General features: G+C 34.8%; 1 protein-coding gene across 2 annotated transcripts in view; it reads left to right on the top strand.

The window, feature by feature from the left end:
• Nucleotides 1-11793, top strand: part of WASF1 (WASP family member 1) — a 41573-nt gene extending 29780 nt beyond the window's left edge. For both annotated transcript variants that reach the window (XM_036248605.1, XM_036248606.1), the window contains exons 3-9: nt 589-723; nt 3600-3753; nt 4842-4959; nt 6506-6678; nt 8264-8443; nt 9678-10306; nt 11199-11793. In XM_036248605.1, coding sequence (XP_036104498.1) covers nt 589-723; nt 3600-3753; nt 4842-4959; nt 6506-6678; nt 8264-8443; nt 9678-10306; nt 11199-11356 — 1547 coding nt within the window. In that variant the 3' untranslated portion in view covers nt 11357-11793. The remainder of the gene's footprint in view (nt 1-588; nt 724-3599; nt 3754-4841; nt 4960-6505; nt 6679-8263; nt 8444-9677; nt 10307-11198) is intronic.
• Nucleotides 11794-21176: the final 9383 nt, after the last annotated feature.

The following is a 21176-nucleotide window of genomic DNA, read 5'->3' as shown; positions in this document are numbered from 1 at the left end:
CATTGTAGGTTGTCTAAAACTTCTTTTAGAATAGATTATTTTGGCTTATTTCTTTCCAGTAATGGAAATTTACCTAACTAGAGAAACAATGATATTAGATTTATGATAATTTTTTAAGAAACTGCAGCAAGAAAATGTAAAATATCTCATAAATTTTCAGAATCTATATTTTGGGCATATCTCAGACAGGTCATCTACTAGGCTTATGAAGAATCTTGTATTTTGCCACTTGGCCTGAAATTCAGTTCTAGTGTAGGGTCTATTTATGAATGCTGATTTGGGATTAAAAGACATATTATTTGTATGTACTTTCATATCATAATCTTATCTGACCCTCAACAGATAAGTAGATATGGATAAAGCAAATAGAGTATTTCCATTTTAGACACAAGTTACCTAAAACCAGATTTCCCAGGGATTGTATTGGTTTCTGACTCTGTCACAATTGGGTTACTCTAGGGTTTAATTTTAAACTAGTTTTTAAAAAAAATGCCAAATTCATCAGGACAGCACCTTTAAATATTAAATTGTTGGATATTTATCCCTGATCACATTAAATTTTATGGTATATATTTCATTTTTGCTTAGGTAAATATGCTGAAGATATATTTGGAGAATTATTCAATGAAGCACATAGTTTTTCCTTCAGAGTTAATTCATTACAAGAACGTGTGGATCGTTTATCTGTTAGTGTTACACAGCTTGACCCTAAAGAAGAAGAATGTAAGTTCATTCATATTATATTTTCTTTCACATATATTTTAGGTTAGGTGAGATGAGTGAAATATTTAAGAATAGTATTAAACATGAATTTATTACAAGTCTATTCTACCCATAGCCTTTGATATACATGTTGTAGTAATCAGTGATTTATCTATAAATGCCATTAGCATAACTTTCCTAACTTTTCTTTTCTACTTAGTTTTTCTTTTTGACTTCTTTTCGTATATTAAATAACTTAAATTTTTGATATGAAAATAATTTTAAGCCAGATTTTTTCCTCTATTCTCTATCTTTTCTTCCTTACAATTTATTTGTATACTTTAGTCTTAGAAATAAAAATCATTTTAAAATTACTTGAAATTCTTAGTAAATTGAAATTGATTCTGTAAGAATGTAATTTCTTTTAACATGCTTTTTGTGTTGCATATGTTAAATCCCCAAAATCAGATCTAGTTATTAGAATGTCATTTCCTACTTTAAATGATCATTGTTTAAAAAAAAAAAACAACCAAATTGCCAGTATGTAGGACAAAAATGTTCTATACTAAGTATTAAACCAAGAATATCAGGTAAAAAAAACAAAATAAATTAAAACCCCTCACATTCTGTAATGTTAGAAACTTCAGTAGTAAAATAACATTTCGTGCCTTGGTAGAATATATTGAATGCTGATGTTTCTCAAACTCCTTTCTGTTTTTTTAAACAAAAATGTGGAACTATTAAGGATATAATTTTTACTTACCCTAGAATTATTTAATGTGAATTTCTTAAAACACTGTCTTCAAAAAATTTTTTATTGAATAACATTTTTAGTATAAATGCAAGTTATATAAGAAATCTAAACTTGAACAGTATAGAAGGATATCACTGGAAAAAAGCAAAAAGTAGAATGTAATGATAGATATCTTAGTTTATCTAATGATAGCTTGAACCAACATCTTTTGACATAAGCTAATTTAATGCCTAAATAAGGAGAGGTAAATACTACGCTAAATTTCTACTGCTTGAAAGATATAAACTCATAGGTCTGGTTGTTAAAAAAAAAAAAAAAAAATGGCATCTTTTTTTGTTTTTTAACAGTTTTATTGAGATATATTTTATACACCCTATAATTAGCCCATTTAAAGTTAAATTGTACAATTCAGTGGATTTTAGCATATTTCAAATTATGCAACTGTCACCACAATCAATTTTATACTTTGCAATATTCCTTAAAGAAACCCTAGACCCATTAGTAGTCACTCTCCATCTTCCTTTCTCTCCAGCCTCTAGCAATCACTAATCTACTTTTTGTCTCTGTGGATTTGTCTGTTCTGGACATTTCATGAGTGAAATCATATAATATGAGATCTTTTGTGACTGGCTTCTTTCACTTAGCATAATATTTTCAATATTGGTTCATGTTGTAAAATGTATTTGCATTTCCCTGATGACTAATGATGTTGAACCATTTAGAGATCAGCCACTCAGCAGGAAGTGGTAGAGCTTGGATTTAAAACTAAAGTTTAAATGACTTATCAGCAATTTGTGTGTCATTTTTGGAGCAGTGTCTACGCAGATCCTTTTACCATTTTTATTTTATTTATTTTTTTATATCCTCAACTGAGGATATTTTTCCATTGGGTTTTTTTTTTTTCGGATAGAGTGGGAGGGAGGAAGAGAGAGAGAAACATCAATGTGAGAGATACATCGATTAGTTGCCTCCCACGTGGCCCTAGTTGGGGCTGGGGATCAAACTTGTAACCAAGGTACTTGTCCTTGACCAGGCATTGAACCTTTGACTCTTCGGTCTGTGGGCTGACGCTCTAACCGCTGAGCCAAACTGGCCAGGGTCTTTTTACCATTTTTTAATTGGTTTATTTTTCTTTTTATTGTTGTGTTATAAGAATTCTATGTATATTCTGGATCCAAATACCTTGTCAGTAATACTATATGCAAACATTTCTCCTATTCTATGGGTTGTTTTTTTTGGTATCCTACGAAGCATGTATCATATGCATTAATCATACTTCTTGAAATTCTTGAAATAAAATTATTGCTAGTAGTGAAAAAATATTTTATTATTATTTAAAAAATATTTTCTTTATGCATTTTAGAGAGAGGAGAAGGGAGAGGGAGAAAGAGATAGAAACATTGATGAGAGAACATCGATTGGCCGCCTCCTGCATGCCCCACACTGGGTATCGGGCCCACAACCTGGGCATGTGCCCTGACCGGTAATTGAACTGGTGACCTCTTGGTGCATGGGTCAGCACTCAACCACTGAGCCACACTGGCCAGACAGTAATTTAACATTTAATATGCCATCTAATAGTACAGACATACACAGGCAGTTCTTATATTAATGGAAATAAAAATTAACGTTTAGTTTCAAAATACTGTTCAATTTTAACAAAGACAGTATGTTAGCACTCCTGTTAAAATTGAAAATGAAAATACAGATACCAATAATTTTAGATGTGTTTAAGTGTTTTTAAAAAATTTTACGTGTTGTGGCTGATTTGTTCAATTGGTTGGAGCATTGTTCAGCACACCCAAAAAAAAAAGTTTGTGTGTTTGATTTGCAGTCAGGGCGCATGCCTAAGTTGCAGGTTCAGTCATGTTTCTCTCCCATCTCTCTCTCTCTCTTACTCATTTCTCTCTGATCCTTAGAAATCAAAGATTGTATTAAAACCCATCGAACAGGGAAAATTAGGCACTAAATGATATGAGATATGATGATAGAGCATTTAAAATTTGGTTCCTGATCCGTAAGCCACTACAGTCACAACCTCCTGAGCCATGCTGACTTTTAAACAAAAATAGTATGTGAATTTATTCTTATGTTAAATCATCTTAGTAAAATGAACAAAATACATTGTTGATCTTTATTTTAGTGTCTTTACAAGATATAACAATGAGAAAAGCTTTCCGAAGTTCTACAATTCAAGATCAGCAGCTTTTCGACCGCAAGACTTTACCTATTCCGTTACAGGAGACATATGATGTTTGTGAACAGCCTCCGCCTCTCAATATACTCACTCCTTATAGGTCAGTAGGCTGTAAATAAGAAGACTGGTTATTCATCTCAGACTTCAAGTTCATATAGGTAGCAGTCTACCTTTAAATGCTGAATCCCCAAACTTTCTTTATTTTACTGGGCTCCTGACCAACACAGGGAACCCCCTGCTTATCTACCACTTTTAGAAAACATTTGCTTTATTCACTGAGTTCCCAAAATTCTGGCATACAGAAGACAAGACTAACTCAAGGGACTTGTTTTTACAACTATTAATAAGAAAAGCCCGTGGCAAACTTAGTACTATTAAGGGCCAAGGAGTTATTTTCTTTTTAATTTAATTTCTAATCAGATGGAAAATAAAAAATAAAGAGCTCAAAATTCTATCACACTAACAAAATAAATATTATTTTTGCTTGTTTTGTCTACTTTTGATCTATATGCATTAAACTTACATAATGAGTAAGTAGTATTTGTTTTTGAAATGTGTTTTACCATTTAAAATAAAATCTGGAATTATTCAGCCTTTTTTTGGAGTCCTTTCACATGATTTGTTAAATAGGTAATTTAAGATGCCTAACATACTGAATCAAATGTTATTCAGATAGTCATTTGCAACTAGTTGTCAGTATGCAAGGGATTTGGATGTAAATAATTGTGTTACTACAAGAAGGACTGTTAGGTGATATTTTTTGAGTTTGGTAAGATAATAAATAATTGAGAGTATTGGCAGAAACCCTGTATACTTTCTCTATTCTAAATGACATTATTGTCCTTTCAGGCTTTTATCTTTGGCAGAACCATTTCTAATTATTGGAATTTCTCGAAGGACTTTAAGAAAATGTTATTCAGCAGAAGTTAGGGATGATAATTGTCCAGCTGTATTTTAAATTAACACCAATTCCGAAAAACATCTAGTTTTTTCATTTTTTTTTTTTAGTTTTCTGTCTGACTTGTGAGAAATGTTCTATTGGTGCAGAATTCTAATTTAATTTGCTACTATTTTTACACATGCTATATTTTATTAATATTAGAGAAAAAAACATTTCAGTAAATCTATTTCTATTCTGATTGCCTAAGTCTTACTAATATATATTTTAATTGATATTTTATATTTTAGAGATGATGGTAAAGAAGGTTTGAAGTTTTATACCAATCCTTCATATTTCTTTGATCTATGGAAAGAAAAAATGTTACAAGATACAGAGGATAAGAGGAAGGAAAAGAGGAAGCAGAAGGTATTACAAGAGATTCAAAAAATTGACGTTAGTTTTCGTGTATTTATGTTTTATTGCACATATGGAACTTTATTAGTCCTGTACTTCCACAGTTTTATTTTCCTGAGTCCAAATAATCAAATATTGCTGTCTTTGTAATCACAGTGAAAGATTACAGTCTAATCTGAGCAGATTAGACTATTATAATTTGATTATTATTGTACAGTTAGAAATAATTAATTAGATTATTATAATATAGTGTGATAGGTGCCATAACAGAGGTATGGACAAAAAAAGCACTTGATTTAAACAGAGGACAAGGTTGGTAAACACTTCCAACAAAGTTCATAATGTGTCTTGAACAACAAATAGGGATTAAGTGGGCCAGGCAAGAGAAGAGCATTCTAGTGAGAAGGAACAAAGGAATATTGTGCAAATATTGGTAAAGTAGATTAAGCTAATATTTGTAACCATAGAGAATATCCTAAATGTTTTGGAAAGGTTATTATACTGTCACTAAATTCCTATTATCTGTCTGCTATGTTGTCATTTTCCATTTTCTGATAAAATTCACTTGGATTTACTTTATTCCATGTTAATAATAACTAGAAATACAGAAGGAAGCACTGTTGAATTTAGGCAGAATTCTGAAGGAGGCAAAGTCTTATCTTCGTCACCCATCTGCTTTTCCTATAGCTCTCTCTACTCTCCCACTCCCCACCTCCAGATCTCCATAATGCATTCCTGTTATATCTTCTTTACTAGATAATATCCCAGTGTTCCAGCTAGAGTTTGCAAACTGCTGATGGGTAGCCCAGATTATACCTGCAAGCAGTGTTTTGTTTGACAACCACAGTGGTTTTAAAATTTTTGAACTGAAATGCCTTAAATAGACATGCCTATCTAGTTTACTGCCTCCTACATCTTATACCCTACTCTTTTCATTTATGTATGTTATATGCTTGGCCCCCTTAGGCATTTGACTTTGTTGTACCTACTTTAGACCTTTCTATGCTTTCTCCCACAATTTAAATCACTTCCTGTTATTTCCCAAATACCCTGTTTTCTGTCGAGTGACACAGCTGTAATGGTTTAAAAGATTAATTGGATTATTTCTAATATATTGGCCAGCCAACTGATGACTTCCCAGATAACATAACCTTAGTTAATTTTCAGGGTTTGGTTAGAGGTAGACAGTGCCATTCATGGTAGAAATTTCACTCATTATAGCAACAGCTAATAGATGTGGTAGCAGAGTTGGTGAATCATTTTTCATCTGAAAGTACTTTCTGACTTCAAATTTTGTTACTTAGGCATATTGTTTTTATCTGGTACATCAGTTCCAATTAGAGATTAAAGAAACATGAGAAGAGAAACGGGATGTCAAGCAAACTAGCTAAGATTTAACTCTGAATGTGCAAATGAACTGTCTCTGTGTTACCTTTATTATATTATGATGACATTGTCTTTTTTAATATTGATGTTAGAATTTTATTTTGATTGTTATAACTTCATTTTAAAAATTTAGCACTTAGCATTTGGCTTTGTTTCAATACATCTGTTATAGCAGAAAAATCTAGATCGTCCTCATGAACCAGAAAAAGTGCCAAGAGCACCTCATGACAGGCGGAGAGAATGGCAGAAGCTGGCCCAAGGTCCAGAGCTGGCTGAAGATGATGCTAATCTCTTACATAAGCATATTGAAGTTGCTAATGGCCCAGCCTCTCATTTTGAAACCAGGTTTCTTTTCTTTTGTTTTTAAACAAAATTAATAATAAAATACTGGCTTTCTTTCTAATATCTGTAAGTATTGGGTCCTGAATTGTTGAACTGGCAGACCCTTTATAAGTATAGAGATGATTTCGAAACCCTAACCTCTGTGAGCCCACTCAAGTCTGATCTTGGACAGATTGTTTTCATACTGGGGCTTTAGTTTTGTCATTTTTAGAAAAAGGTGGTTGAATAGATGATCTTCAGGGTTGTTTTAGCTTTCATATGAAGTCTCAATTTCCTCTGAGTATTTCAGGCAGCTTCTGCTAGAATTTTATAATAGAGAAATGGGGCCTGGAATCTTTTTTGAACTATTATTGACTCACTATATATAAAATAGGAGTTGAGAAAGGGTTATATTTTGTTCCTTTTTATTTGTGACTTCCTCTCTAGGCCGTATCTCTCATTCAGATATGTCAGGACTTTAAAACAAAATTGCTTATCCCCTTTTGCAAAAATATAAAATAGGTTTTTTTCCTTCCTTCATGGTTAGGGGCCCTATATTAGTAACACCCTACCCTAACAAACATACTAGCATCTTTTCTCTGAAGAAATTTATTTTTGTGTAGTTGATTATAGTTATTATATACATATTATAGTTATTGATTTTTTATAATGGAAAAGAGCTTAAGGTTTTCTTTTGAATAATACATGTAAGTTACTGGGCCATAAGTATGAACTATTTTGGCCCTATTTTTAGGAGTAATATACATGTAAGACTATATGCATTACTGAAAGATACTAAAAGAATTGAGATTTAAGAAAAATGAATCTATAGGCAAACATTTACTTCTACTACTGTTAAGTAATTGAGGTATTTAGCTAGCCCAGTAGTACAAATACAATATTCCTAAATTGCTTTGTGCACATTTTTTAAATTCAACTTTGTTCCCAGCACTGCACTACAATCAGTAGATGTTTGTCTTCACATGCTCAGGGTATTTAAAATTTTGCTTAAATCTGATCTTAAGTCACATGTTGCTATATTATTCAGCATCCTATTTGCTGAGTACCCTAGCACCTTTGAGAACAAAAAGACAAAAATGATGTAGTTAATTATGTCTGGTGCTAGTATCAGGGAGGCCTTTCTTCTTGGGTACAAGACATTTGGTTTAAGAGAGCAACAAGATATCCTGGTGGTAGAGAATTCCAGTTTTTATATTCTAACTTTTTGTCATTGGCATCTTACTGTAAAGAAAAAAATTGAAATAGAGGCAGATAGCTTTGAATGCAGTTTGCTAAAAGTTATTTTCTTTTTTATAAGATTATATATGTAATACTTTTTATCCTTGTGAATTGAGTTAGTATTACATTATAAAATAATAAAATAACTGAAGGTTATTATAATGAACCTAAATCAGCAAGGAGAAATTGCATTGTGGGCAGTATTTTTTGTTTTAAAAGCAGGATGAATGTAATGAATTTCTGAAAGAAGTTTCTTAAAGGTGGTTAAGATATTGGCATTCAAAGGATAAACTTAATCTCATGTAGAACACTTTATTTCACCAATAATTCAAGAAAAATATACTGATGTCTTATGTTTTTTTTTTTTCAGGCCTCAGACATATGTGGATCATATGGATGGATCTTATTCACTTTCTGCCTTGCCATTTAGTCAGATGAGTGAGCTTCTGACTAGAGCTGAGGAAAGGGTCTTAGTCAGACCACATGAACCACCTCCACCTCCACCAATGCATGGAGCAGGAGATACAAAACCCATACCCACCTGTATCAGGTATGTTGGGCATATATATGCGTCGAAACTACTCAACCCTGCCACTGTTGCATGGAAGCAGCCATGGACTATATATATATATATATATATATATATATACACACACATAATTAAATGAATATGTTTGTGTTGCAACAAAACTCTATTACAAAAACGGAGTGGGGCAGATTGGCCTGTAGAAAGTAATTTTCCAGCCTCTGGTAAGAGTTGACACATTCTCTTGGGGGGAAATATAACTAATGAGAATTTACTTTAAAGATTAAAGCACATTTTATTTTATTATAGCTTTGTTATTAAACACATGTTGTGCAGTATAGCAGGTCCTTGAATAGCATCATCTTATTCAACATTGTTTAACATTGATTAGATGCTATAGGAACTTAACTCTTATTTATATCAGTTAGGCTATAGTAAAATTGGTTTCATCACGTCGTTTCACTAAAAGTCATTGAACCTATTGACGGTGATGAGGGAGGACGTACTGTATATTAATACAAAATAAAATTTTTCTAATGTGTTAAGGTACTAAAAAATAGGAACCAAAGTGTGATTATAAATGTTAATTTGATATTAGGGCAAATGTTCTAAGAATTTGAGAGAAAATAGGCATTTTCATAGCGTTCTCATAAAGCTGTTTTGAAGTTTAAATTTGTCCTTTGTTATCTAAATTACAAAATTTTAAAGAGAAAGAGAGATCAGCTTTATAATTTTCAGTTTAAAAAAATCAGCCTTCTGTCACTGACTCATTTGATGTTTCATCCTGAGGAAAGAAGAGGGCCGTAAATTTCCTTTTGTGGTTTGTAATTAGTTGTCACTGATTTAACTGAATTGACATGTCATGAGTCTTAATAGCTTCAATATAAATGCAGCATTTTACTAGCCACAGGTGTTGCTACAAATATTTTAATATGTTAAATGTTGAATCATTACAAAGACTCATATCACAATGTAAAATCGAGCATTTTACTTACCAAAGTAAGCATAAAATGCTTGAGTGGATATGAAAGTTGCATGAGAGGATGAGACCACTTAAATTTTACAAACACATCTATTAGTTTTTTTATTGGTGTACTTTTACTTCTCTTTTCATTCTAAATACTGCTGGAAACTTTTTTATTTCTGTAGGAACATGTTAATGCATCTACCTTGATATGATTACTGATCACCATTTATATTTTGTGTGGTTAATATTTTTCTCTTTTAATAACTTGCTAGGATCTCTTTATCATTTCAGTTCTGCTACAGGTTTGATAGAAAATCGCCCTCAGTCACCAGCTACAGGCAGGACACCTGTGTTTGTGAGCCCCACCCCCCCACCTCCTCCACCACCTCTTCCATCTGCCTTGTCAACTTCTTCATTAAGAGCTTCAATGACTTCAACTCCTCCCCCACCAGTACCTCCCCCACCTCCACCTCCAGCCACTGCTTTGCAAGCTCCAGCAGTACCACCACCTCCAGCTCCTCTTCAGATTGCCCCTGGAGTTCTTCACCCAGCTCCTCCTCCAATTGCACCTCCTCTAGTACAGCCCTCTCCACCGGTAGCTAGAGCTGCCCCAGTATGTGAGACTGTACCAGTTCATCCACTCCCACAAGGTGAAGTCCAGGGGCTACCTCCACCCCCACCACCGCCTCCCTTGCCTCCACCTGGCATTCGACCATCATCACCTGTCACAGTTGCAGCTCTTGCTCACCCTCCCTCTGGGCTACATCCAACTCCATCTACTGCCCCAGGTCCCCATGTTCCATTAATGCCTCCATCTCCTCCATCACAAGTTGTACCTGCTTCTGAACCAAAGCGTCATCCGTCAACCCTACCTGTAATCAGTGACGCTAGGAGTGTACTTCTGGAAGCAATACGAAAAGGTAATTTTCTCAGGGCTATTAAAAGCATTGCTATTATAGCATTAGAAACTTTCTAAATATTTGAACAATAATGTTTTACTCTTAAAATTTTAAATGATCATGTTTTTGCACAAATAGTCTTTAGAAAGTAAAGCTATATTCAACTTATATTTTAAATCATTTTCAAGCAGGTATATCACATTTAATCATTTTATTTTCATACTTAGGGATTCTTGTAATGTTTATTGAATGAATGAGAAATTAAAAGTATCAGACTTAAACATTAAAGAAAGAAAAGTAGAACCCTTTATATTTTGTTTAATATGTATATTAACTTAAAAACAAACAAACAACTATTTTCTTCAGCGTTAAGGCTGTCCACCTGGTGTTTCAGTGATACTTGCTCTACCAGATGCCTTTAAAGGATTAAGTTTCCTCCCTTAGTAACAAAAAAAAAAACCAAAAACACCTGACATATTCATTTACTTATTCTGCCAACATTTTCTAGGCACCTACTGTATGCCAGGCTCTAACAGTATAGAATAAATAAGAGTGCCTTTTCCTCAAGTACCAAGGAGAATAAAGCCTCAGAAAATATCAATAATGTTTATTTTATTTGACCATAGAGATAACATAAGAAAAGTATCATCTGGTTAACTTTTTAGGATTTGGAGAGCAGGGAGGCATAATAGATTATAATGGTTTAATCATTGTGGATATCCACTGGGATATCTGGTAAGTTCCACCAAATAATAGCACAGATAACATAATGAAGAAATAAATGTCTCTTTAAATATGAATTCTTCAAGACCTTTTTAATAGAAACTGCTTTTTATTTTCTATTATTATTTCTCATGTGATCTGGTATTTAGTATTTTGGTTTACAATGAATGGTTTGGATTTACTATATTAGGTATTCAGCTACGAAAAGTAGAAGAGCAGCGTGAACAGGAAGCTAAACATGAACGCATTGAAAATGATGTTGCCACCATCCTGTCCCGCCGTATTGCTGTGGAATATAGTGATTCAGAAGATGATTCAGAATTTGATGAAGTAGATTGGTTGGAGTAAGAAAAATGCATTGATAAATATTACAAAACTGAATGCAAATGTCCTTTGTGGTGCTTGTTCTTTGAAAATGTTTGGTCATTCCAGTGTTTTGCTTTCTTTTCTTTAAGATAAATAACCCTTTTTCCTGAATAATTTTTGAGTTCTAAGAAAAATATTAGCATACATTTCAACTAAATGTTTTACAGTGGCTTATCTTTTTTATTTTTCCCTGAAAAGACATAATTTGGTCAAATAAACCACTAAGTATTAAGCATGGACAGCTGTTGTTAGAGTAGTAGATTCAGTTTTTTGATATATCTTAATTGTGCACTTTGTGGATTTTAATTTAAAGAAAGCAACTGAGATTGAAATTTTGAGGGCAGCTGTATCTGTTAATGAGCCTTATTCCATTTCTTGATGTTACAGGGATGGGGAACCTTTTTTCTGCCAAGGGCCATTTGGACATAACATCATTCTCGGACCATACAAAATTATCAACTTAAAAATTAGCCTGCTATATTTGGTCAAGATAATTTGGTGAGGTGTGTGATGTTAGCTGGCATTGATTTCACTAGCCTTATAAGGCCCGTAGGCTGGACGTTCCCCACCCCTGTGACTTGGTTATATGAATACACTCAGAAAGTACATTTAGCTTGTAGTGTTGAATTCTCTTAAAGGAATGCTTGAATTTTTTTAAATTATTGTTTTATTGTTTTTAAATACTTGCCTTATTTGAATGTTTAGCAGTACCCTTTCCCGCTTATATATTGTGTGGTACGATTTTGCTTGCCTATAAGAGTTTAAAAGATTTCCATGTGAAATACTCTGACATAAACATACATGTAACTTACATAACTGTTAAGAATAACAGTCTGATTTAATAAATGGCTCATTTTAAAAGTTCATGAGTGTTGCTCTTTGAATAAAACTATTTCTGAAAGTTTACCAAATAATATAAAGTAGGCTCTTAATACAGAGATAGTCAACAAAAATTTAAAAATCCACTTATCGTCTTGGCTGGGTGGCTCAGTTGGTTGGAACATTGTCCTGTACACCAAAAGGTTGCAACTTCAATACCTACCTGATCAGGTTTCGAGTTCCATCTCGGTGGGGGCATGTGCGGGATGCAACCGATTGATGTTTCTCTCTCTCTGTCCCCCCTTCTCCCCCTTTTTCTCCTCCTTCCTCTCTCTTTATAAAAAACATTTCCTCGGGTGAGGATTTAAAATATCCACTTATGCTATCTAATTTTCTAATTGTACAGGTTTATATTGTCTAGTATGTAGGGTAACTTTTTTTTTTATCCTCACTCGAGGACATTTTTCCATTTTTTTGTTCAGGTAGAGTGGGAGGGAAAGAGAGGAACAGAGAGAGAGAGAAACATCGACGTGAAGGGACACATCGAGTGGCTGCCACCTGCACGACCAACCAGAGCTGGGGACAAACTGCAACCGAGGTATACGCCCTTAGCGGGAACCGAACCCGGGTCTCTCTGGACTGCAGACTGACGCTTTAACCACTGAGCCAAACCGGCCAGGGCTAGAGTAACCTTTATATCATTTTTCCCTCAGGTTACAAAAATCAGTATTTCTCAACCCCTTATGCTCTTAAATTAAAATTTTAACTTGCACCCTGTCTAGCGCCATTCAGTGGTTAGAGCATTGGCCTGTGAACCAGAGGATCATGGGTTCGAGTTCCAGTCAAGGGCATCTACCTGGGTTGCAGGTTTGATCCCAGCCCTGGCTGGGGCATGTGTGGAGGCAACCAATTGGTGTGTCTCTCTCACACTGATGTTTTTCTCTCTCTTCCCTTCTCTCCTTCCTTCTACTTTTTCTCAAAATCAATGGAAAAAATATACTCCAGTGAGGATTAACAAACAAAAAATCTTAACTTGCTAATTTCAGCACACCTTGATTTTAGTTTAACATCATTCTTGAAACTATGTTTTGCAATAATAAAATGCGTTGTGAGTGTTTATATAGTCCAGATTCAGAGGTGGAGGGGAAGCAGCATTAATACTAAATTATTTAGTGTGAAGAAAAGACTAAATGAGGTTTTGGTAGTTTGACTATAAAAGTGACTGCAGGCCCTGGCCAGGTGGCTCAGTTGGTTGGAATGTCATCCTAATGCTCCAGGGTTGTGGGTTCGATTCCCCATCAGGGCACATGCAAGGGTCAACCAACGAATGCATAAATGGGCAAAACAGTAAATCGATATATGTCTCTCTCTCTCTCTCAAATCAATCAATAAAATTTTTTTTAAAGTGACTACCCCTTTTACAGTGCAATTTCCAACTCCTCCCATCAAAAGATGGGTTATATCTACACTCTTTAAATTTTTATTTGTATTGATTAGAGAGAGGAATCGAGAGGGAAAGAGAGAGGGGAACATTGATTTTTGTTGTTTCACTTATTCATGCATTCATTGGTTGATTCTTGTATGTGTCCTGATGGGGAATCAAACCCTCAACCTTGGTCTATTGGGACCGATGCTCTAACCAAGTGAGCTACTCAGCTAGGGCTCTAATTCACACTCTTGAGTCTGAGACTTATTTTGGCCAAAAACATGTGGCAGAAGTAGACTCAGGAGCCTGCTAGAAATCAGAAACCTCATTCAGAGAGCTATCCCAAGTGAGGTCGTGTTAGACCAGCCAAGCACAAGCTCACCTGCTGTCTGACTATGGACAGATGAACGAGTCTAGCTAAGATTAGCCCAGGAGAACTGTTCAGCTGACCTATAAATTCATAAGCAAAAATAAATGCTTACTGTCTTATATCTAAGTTTTGAGGCGGATTATTTCACATAGCATTATTGTGGAATTAGATAGCTGATACAGGTGGTCGTTGGTAACTTGTTAATTTGGGAGTTATTTAGGCAGATAATTAATGAGTTGTAATCCTTTATAATAGGAATGATGAACTAAGTTTTATTGTAGCAATACAGTTTGGACATTAAAAAAAAATTTCCTAAAGTCTCTAATAAACAAAAAGATTTGCTTTGCTCTTTGGTAGTTTTGCCTAGAACAACAGATTGCATAGCCATTTGAAGTTTCATTCCAACCTTGCAAAATTGTATAATGTTGAATTTAACTCAAGAAAATATGGCACATTTTAAACTTTGTCTTTTTAAGTCTACTATAGCTCATAGATAGATTTTATAAAGCTCAATTGTTGCCAGGTAATATAACATAATGGTACTGGTGTTGGAGCAGTTAAGGGTGATAAAAAAGAAATGGTTGAAGATGTCTTAATAATAGAAGTAGATCTGTTGTAAGGCCTAGAAGTATGTATCCTAAATAGTTTATGATCGATTTCTTTTTGTTTTTTTTACAACATTCCTGGAAGATAAGAAAGTGTCCACAGATGGAAGAGGCTATATATGTAGTATTGATTTTAAAATCAAAATAACCTTTTAGGCTAGACTCAGTGGTTCTCAACCTGTGGGTCACGACCCCTTTGGGGGTCGAACGACCCTTTTATAGGGGTTGCCTAAGACATAACAGTAGCAAAATTACGGTTATGAAGTAGCAACAAAATAATTTTATGGTTGGGGTTCACCACAATATGAGGAACTGTATTAAAGGGTTGTGGCATTAGGAAGGTTGAGAACCACTGGCGAGATAGTCAAATTAACTTGCTAAGATAGTTTTGGAACAGATCATTCAGTGGTCAATTTTAATATCCTAAGAGGAATGAAAGTTACTGGGTAATGACTACCTTTTTCTTATTGCATTATATTACTATTCTACAAGGTCATAATTATGGAGTCAGAAAAAATTAATATCATGGGAAATAATTGGCTTCACTTGTTTTGGTTGAAGTCATCCATTTGCCTCCATTATCACCAAATCCAATGAATGCTCTTTAGTCCTTTATTTGATCTTTTTTCTGTGTATACTCTACCTCCTTGAAGCTGTCAATCCCTCTGGCCTTTTTTGTGACACTGTCCCTTCCTCTTCCCAATAGTGGTGGGACAGAAGGAGGGGAGGGAAATACCTAGTAGAGTTTGGGGTGAAATTCAGTCATTGTGGAGGGGGAGAAGGGAGTGTGTCTATAACTTTTCCTAAGTAAAGAATATTTATCTGTAAGCTACAGACTTATAAGGCATTTTAAGCTCTAACCACTGTTTTTCATAATTTATAGTATTTGGGGGCAGATGAGATGACTTGTGAAGCATTTTCACATTACAGATATTAAAAGATAACAAAAATTTCATTGGTTGTGCTTTGTAAATTATGAAACACTTCCCTTTATTTGCACCATTAGAAAGCCTTGCCCTTTCTTCAGTGTTCTTCTCACATCCATATTTCCATGAAGTCTCCTCAGATCACCACAACAGGAGTTTTTTTCAGTTTGTCTAATTCTTTTATTATAAGCTTTTTTCAAGTGATACTTCATGCCATTTTGCATCACAATTATTACGTATTCGAGCTTGCCAAATAGATTAGATTACTCATAAGGGAGCCGAGGACTTGTCTAAAATAGGCAGCTCACAGTATTGTGTCCTTTGTATAGATAGGTTCAGAAATACCCCTTTTTATTCTCTCTACCGGGGCTCTTCAAATCATATCTTCCTAGACAATGCTCCATTTTTAACATTTTTTTTTTTTACCACTAATCTCAATCTCAATAACAAGATTGACAAACATTAGTCCCAACTTCATAAAAACTATGTATGTATATGTGTGTGCACACGTGTGTGTATAATTAAAAAATGGAAAGCATAGGATCGACTTATGGCCAAAAGGTGGAAGTTATTACTGTTTCTGAAGTCATTTTTTTTAGTGCAAAGAGCACAGTTAATCAAGTATTTTAATTTAGTGGGAATTCTCATAAATTACTTTGGAAACATAGCTTTATCTTTGCCCCTAATAAACACACTACTGCTGTTTGTTCGTTTATTTTCACTCTACTACATTTATCTTGTCCCCAGCTTTTTAAAAAACTACCTCCCTAACTGAAGGAGGCATAAAATAAATTGGTTTCTGAATAGTTCAAGAAATTTCTTTCGGATTTCATGATCTCTATATTGTGCACATAATAAAAAATGCAAACCAATACAGATATTAATCATGCAGTATCAGGATTTAAAGATTGCCATGCTGTATTGAACTAATGAAACTGAAATACCAAATTATGTTATTTCTAAATTGTGTCATATAACTGTAATTAATAGAAATCATCCTACTGAAGCCAAACAGCAGGCATAGGCTCCTTTTAATACAAAGAATAAGTCTTTTCCTTCCTTTATTCATTGCTAAGAACAAATTTATTTATACTCTCCATGACTTGACTGTAGAAAGCATCAGTAATCTGTTGCTTTTTAAGCCTGACAACCAGGCTCTGAATAAAGAATGAATACCAGCCTTGAATGAACATTTCAGGCAGTTTTTTTTTTTTTTTTACAGACTAGTTATCAATACCTTTTTCTTACTATTGTAAGGCCAGCTGCTCTGACTTTTTTTCTTTAGAAAAAAATAGTTAAACACAACTGAGCATGTGTTGAAGTTGTCTTAGGATATTTATAGTGTCTCTTCCCTATAATAGATATATTTTTTAGTAATAATATTTTATCATATCTATATAAATATATAAATGTGTATTTATACTCAAAGACTTCTTGATAAATTTCTTATTTATCCATCCTTTAGGTAACTAGCTTTTCTAGTACTACTATTTTGATACAGAATATTGATGTCTCCAGGAATCATAAAATTTTTCATCTACTTCTCTGACCTGGAAACAATCTAAAAGAAGTAAGAGCCATCAAATCAAAATCTGTCTTCTATTGTAACAGCTTCACATATTACTTAAAAGTATCTATTTCAGTCTTACCTGTGAAAGCCATGAAATGTTGCACTTCTAACTTTAAAGAAAATCTATAGCAACTGTTTATCTAAAGCATTCCAGGTAAAGGAGCACATCTCCTATTTTAGTTTAGTTTAGTGTTATATTTATTTCCTTTTATTTATTCAACAAAAAGTTTTGATGCCTGCAGAGTTACTGAGTATTGGGGCTACAATCGTGAATAGACAGAGCCCTGCTTTCTGAGCATACATATAAATTAACAAAGAACAGTGAATGTTATGTTAGGGAAGCTCATAGCACAGAGACCAAACCTAGTTTAGGAAGTCAGGAAAGGCCTCTAAAAGGAAATGGCATTTGAAGTTTGAGGAGGACCTAGGCAGGCAAATGTTGAAGTGAGGGTAGACAATCCCAGGCAAAGGAAATAGGTATGTGACTGGCTGGAAATGCTTGATGTAAAGCATACGAAGAGTTGAGTAACTAGAAATAAATTAGAAAGGTGAGCCAGGAGCAAATCATGAGAGAGTCTAAGGAATCATATTAAGGAATTTGTATTTAATTCCTTGGGCAATAAAATGGAGGAAGCAACACATCAGAACAGCATTTGGGTAAGATAATTGGCAGCTACAAAAGTGTAAATGAAATAGAAGTAAACTTGAGGTCAAGAGACCAGTCAGGCTGTTACAATAGGTGACACAATTAGGGATAGTGACAGAGGAGCTAGATAACAAGATAGATTCAAGAGAGACTTAGGGTGTGGAATACACTGGACTTGGTAATTGGAGAGGAAGAAGACACGGATAACTTCCAGAGTCCTGGCTCACTGATAAAGGACCATCAGAGGAAGGTTTGGGAGGATGAGTGATACAGCTTGGGACATAGGCAAGGAAAGGATCACTGATATGGTTGGAGGGCGGGATTAATCTTGTATCTGTGAGAGGAAGCTATGTAGACAGATTTGAAGACCTGATGCCAACACGTTGAGAAAGTTTCCTTCTAATGGCATCTATTTTCTCTTTGAAGTACAGCGCTGCTCAGGGCGATTGGGAAGCAGAAGGAGTGTCAACATTTTTAAGAAAAGTACATATGGCAAGCATATTGCCGTGAGAGTTAAAATTTTTCTTCATCTAAAAAAAAAATGCATTTGGTTTGAAGTAGTCATTGTGAAAAATGGGAATGCTTTCAGGAAATAGGAAGTTGTCAGTCTTCAAAACATTGTTGACATTAGTGACCATGATTTTATAGTAGCTCTAGTCTGCAAGGTGTCTTTTTCCTTTTCTTTTTTTCCCCCAGCAGTGAGAGTTGGATTCATCCAGAGTTGGGTTTTGGCTGTATTATGGAATGGAAGGACTATCTCTAGGGAAGATTGTCCAATCTCCTTAGCATCTTAATCCCATGATTAAGTTGAAGTTGTTCTCTAATTTGCCATGCTAGTTTGATCGCCTTTCCTCATTAAGTACCCTGCAGTGGGCTCTCCTGGATTGTCAAATCATGCAGATGAATCTTATGTCTTTTTAAGACTTTACATTTCACCTCCCATAGTCTCAACATCATCTTAGTTTTCCTGCTACCTCAGTTTATTTTGCAGTTCCTCCTTTTTATCCCCTTCCACCTGCAGAATTTCTGCCCTAGTCTCATTTTAACATGCTCAGTTATCCTTTATTCTGTCATCTTTCAGATCTGGAAATCTGAGGATTCTGTCAAAGATGATTGTGCCATGAAGGTTATGTAATTCAAAACAAAGAAGCAGAAGCAGCAAGGGGAGGCTCTTTGGGATTTGACTTTTTACCTGTCTCTTTCATGTCTGAGTCATCTATCTGCCTCATTTACTTTGCCAGCAGGAATCCGCTTTCTTTTAAAGACACTTCCCTCGGGTCAAAAAATACTATACTTGATTCTGTTAATTTTGTTTTTTAGAGCATATTAAAAGGAGGCCACATTTTTAAACTTGATTCTTGGATTGGTTAATTTTCCACAGCTCTTTGGCAATAAACTATTATGGGGTTTTGTTTGTTTTTACCTTTGGCCAACCATCTCAGAAATGTCTGGCATAGAGTGTCAGTAAAAGCATCTGGGTAATTCAGTGTGAACTGCTCACTATTATCAATAAAATAACTCAAAGAGAAGGGTCTTCTAACCAAGTACTAAGCCTTTCATCTTGTTATCAAAGACCAGCCATTCCTTTTGTTTGGTTTAATCTTTTTTATTATAAAACATGCGTACAGAGAAGTGCATACAATTTTCAGCTCAGTAGTCTGCCGCAGTGTGACTACATTATCCAAGCCAAGAAACAGAATATTGTCATCACTCCAGAAAGCCTCTCTCATGCTTCCTTCTAATTACCACCCTTCTCTCACCTCCAACCCCAAGGGTAACCACTGTCCTAAGTTATGATAATCATTTCTTGCTTCTATCTAGACATTTTACCACCTACGCATGTGTTTCTGAATATAATAGTTAAATTTTGTCTATATTTTAAACTTTATATACATGGAATCTTTTAGCATGTGCTTTTTTTTTGGTCTGACATCTCTTAAAATTTATGCTGCTGTATGTAAACTACTTTGTTCATTTTCATTGCTTTATAGTAGTTCGTGGTATAAGTATAACACAATTTGTCCATTCTACTGTTGATGGATATTTTAGTTTGCAGTTTGGGGCTTTTACAGACAATACTGGTATGAACATTTTTTCATGTGTTTCTTATTCATGTGTAAGCATTTCTGTTAAGTGTATACTTAGAAGTGGAATTGCTAATTCATGGGCTATGCGTGTCTTCAACTTTAGTAGATAATGTCATGTGGTTTTCCAAAGAAGTTGTGCCCACGTATACTCCCACCAGCAGTCTGAGAATTCCTCTTGTGCCACATCTTTGCCAGCCTCTGGTATCACTCTGTTTCATTTTAGCTATTCTAGTGGGTTTGTGACAGTGTCTCACTGTGGTTTAAATTTTCTTTTCCCTGATTCCTAAGGAGGTTGGGCATCTTTTCATGGGTTGATTAGCCATATCTTCTCCCTCTCTGTGGCTTATCTTGTTTTAATGGTGCTCTGTGAAAATAAGTTACTAGCCCTGGTCGGTTTTGCTTAGCGGTTAGAGTGTCAGCCCGGGGACCAGAGAGACCTGGGTTCGGTTCCTGCTAAGGGCACATACCTTGGTGGCAGTTTGTGGGGTCGTGTGGGTGGCAGCCACTCAATATGTCTCTCTCACATCGATGTTTCTCTCTCTCTCTTCCTCCTCTCCCTCCCACTCTATCTGAAGATAAATGCAAAAATGTCCTCTGGTGAGGATAAAAAAAAGTTACTAATTTTAATGTAGTCCATTTATCAGTCTTTTTAATGGTTAGTGCTTTTTGTGCCCTGTTTGAGAAATAGTTCCCTATGCCATGCTTGTAAATGATTTACCTGTATTGTCTTCTAGAAGCTTTGTTGTTTTACCTTTCACAGTCAGATTTATAATCCATCTGGAATTTATTTTTTAAAATGTTTTTATTGAGTTGTGTTTGAGAGAGAAAAAAGGGAGAGAGATAGAAACATTGATGTGAGAGAGAAACATAGATTGACTGCTTCCTGTACGCCCCCTACTGGGGATTAAACCTGCAACCTGGGCATGTGCCCTGACTGGGAATCGAACTGAGACTCTCAGTTTATGAGACAGTACTCAACCCACTGAGCCACATCAGCCGGGCCATCTGGAATTGACTTTGGTGTGTCATGTGAGGTCAGGGTTGCGTTTCAATTTGTTTTCATGCAGCTAACTAATCAAGTTAGCACCTTTCATTGAAGACTGTCCTTTTCCCTAGTGCTCTGCAGGGCCAATTTATCAAATATACGTCAACACAGACAAAAAATAACTATACATGTGTATTTATGCTGATATGTGATTGATATAAATGTGTAATGATGACAATACAGATACACACAAATACATGATTCTATTTATAGACTTATTCTGATCCACTGGTCTATTTTTATAGCAATATCGCAGTTTATGGAAAATATTGATATTCAAGAAAGCATGCCCATCCATCTTGTTGATT

Source organism: Molossus molossus, unplaced genomic scaffold (genome assembly GCF_014108415.1).
Source record: "Molossus molossus isolate mMolMol1 unplaced genomic scaffold, mMolMol1.p scaffold_m16_p_8, whole genome shotgun sequence".
NCBI classification, from domain to species: Eukaryota; Metazoa; Chordata; class Mammalia; order Chiroptera; family Molossidae; genus Molossus; species Molossus molossus.
This window is presented reverse-complemented; position numbering and strand designations above follow the sequence as displayed.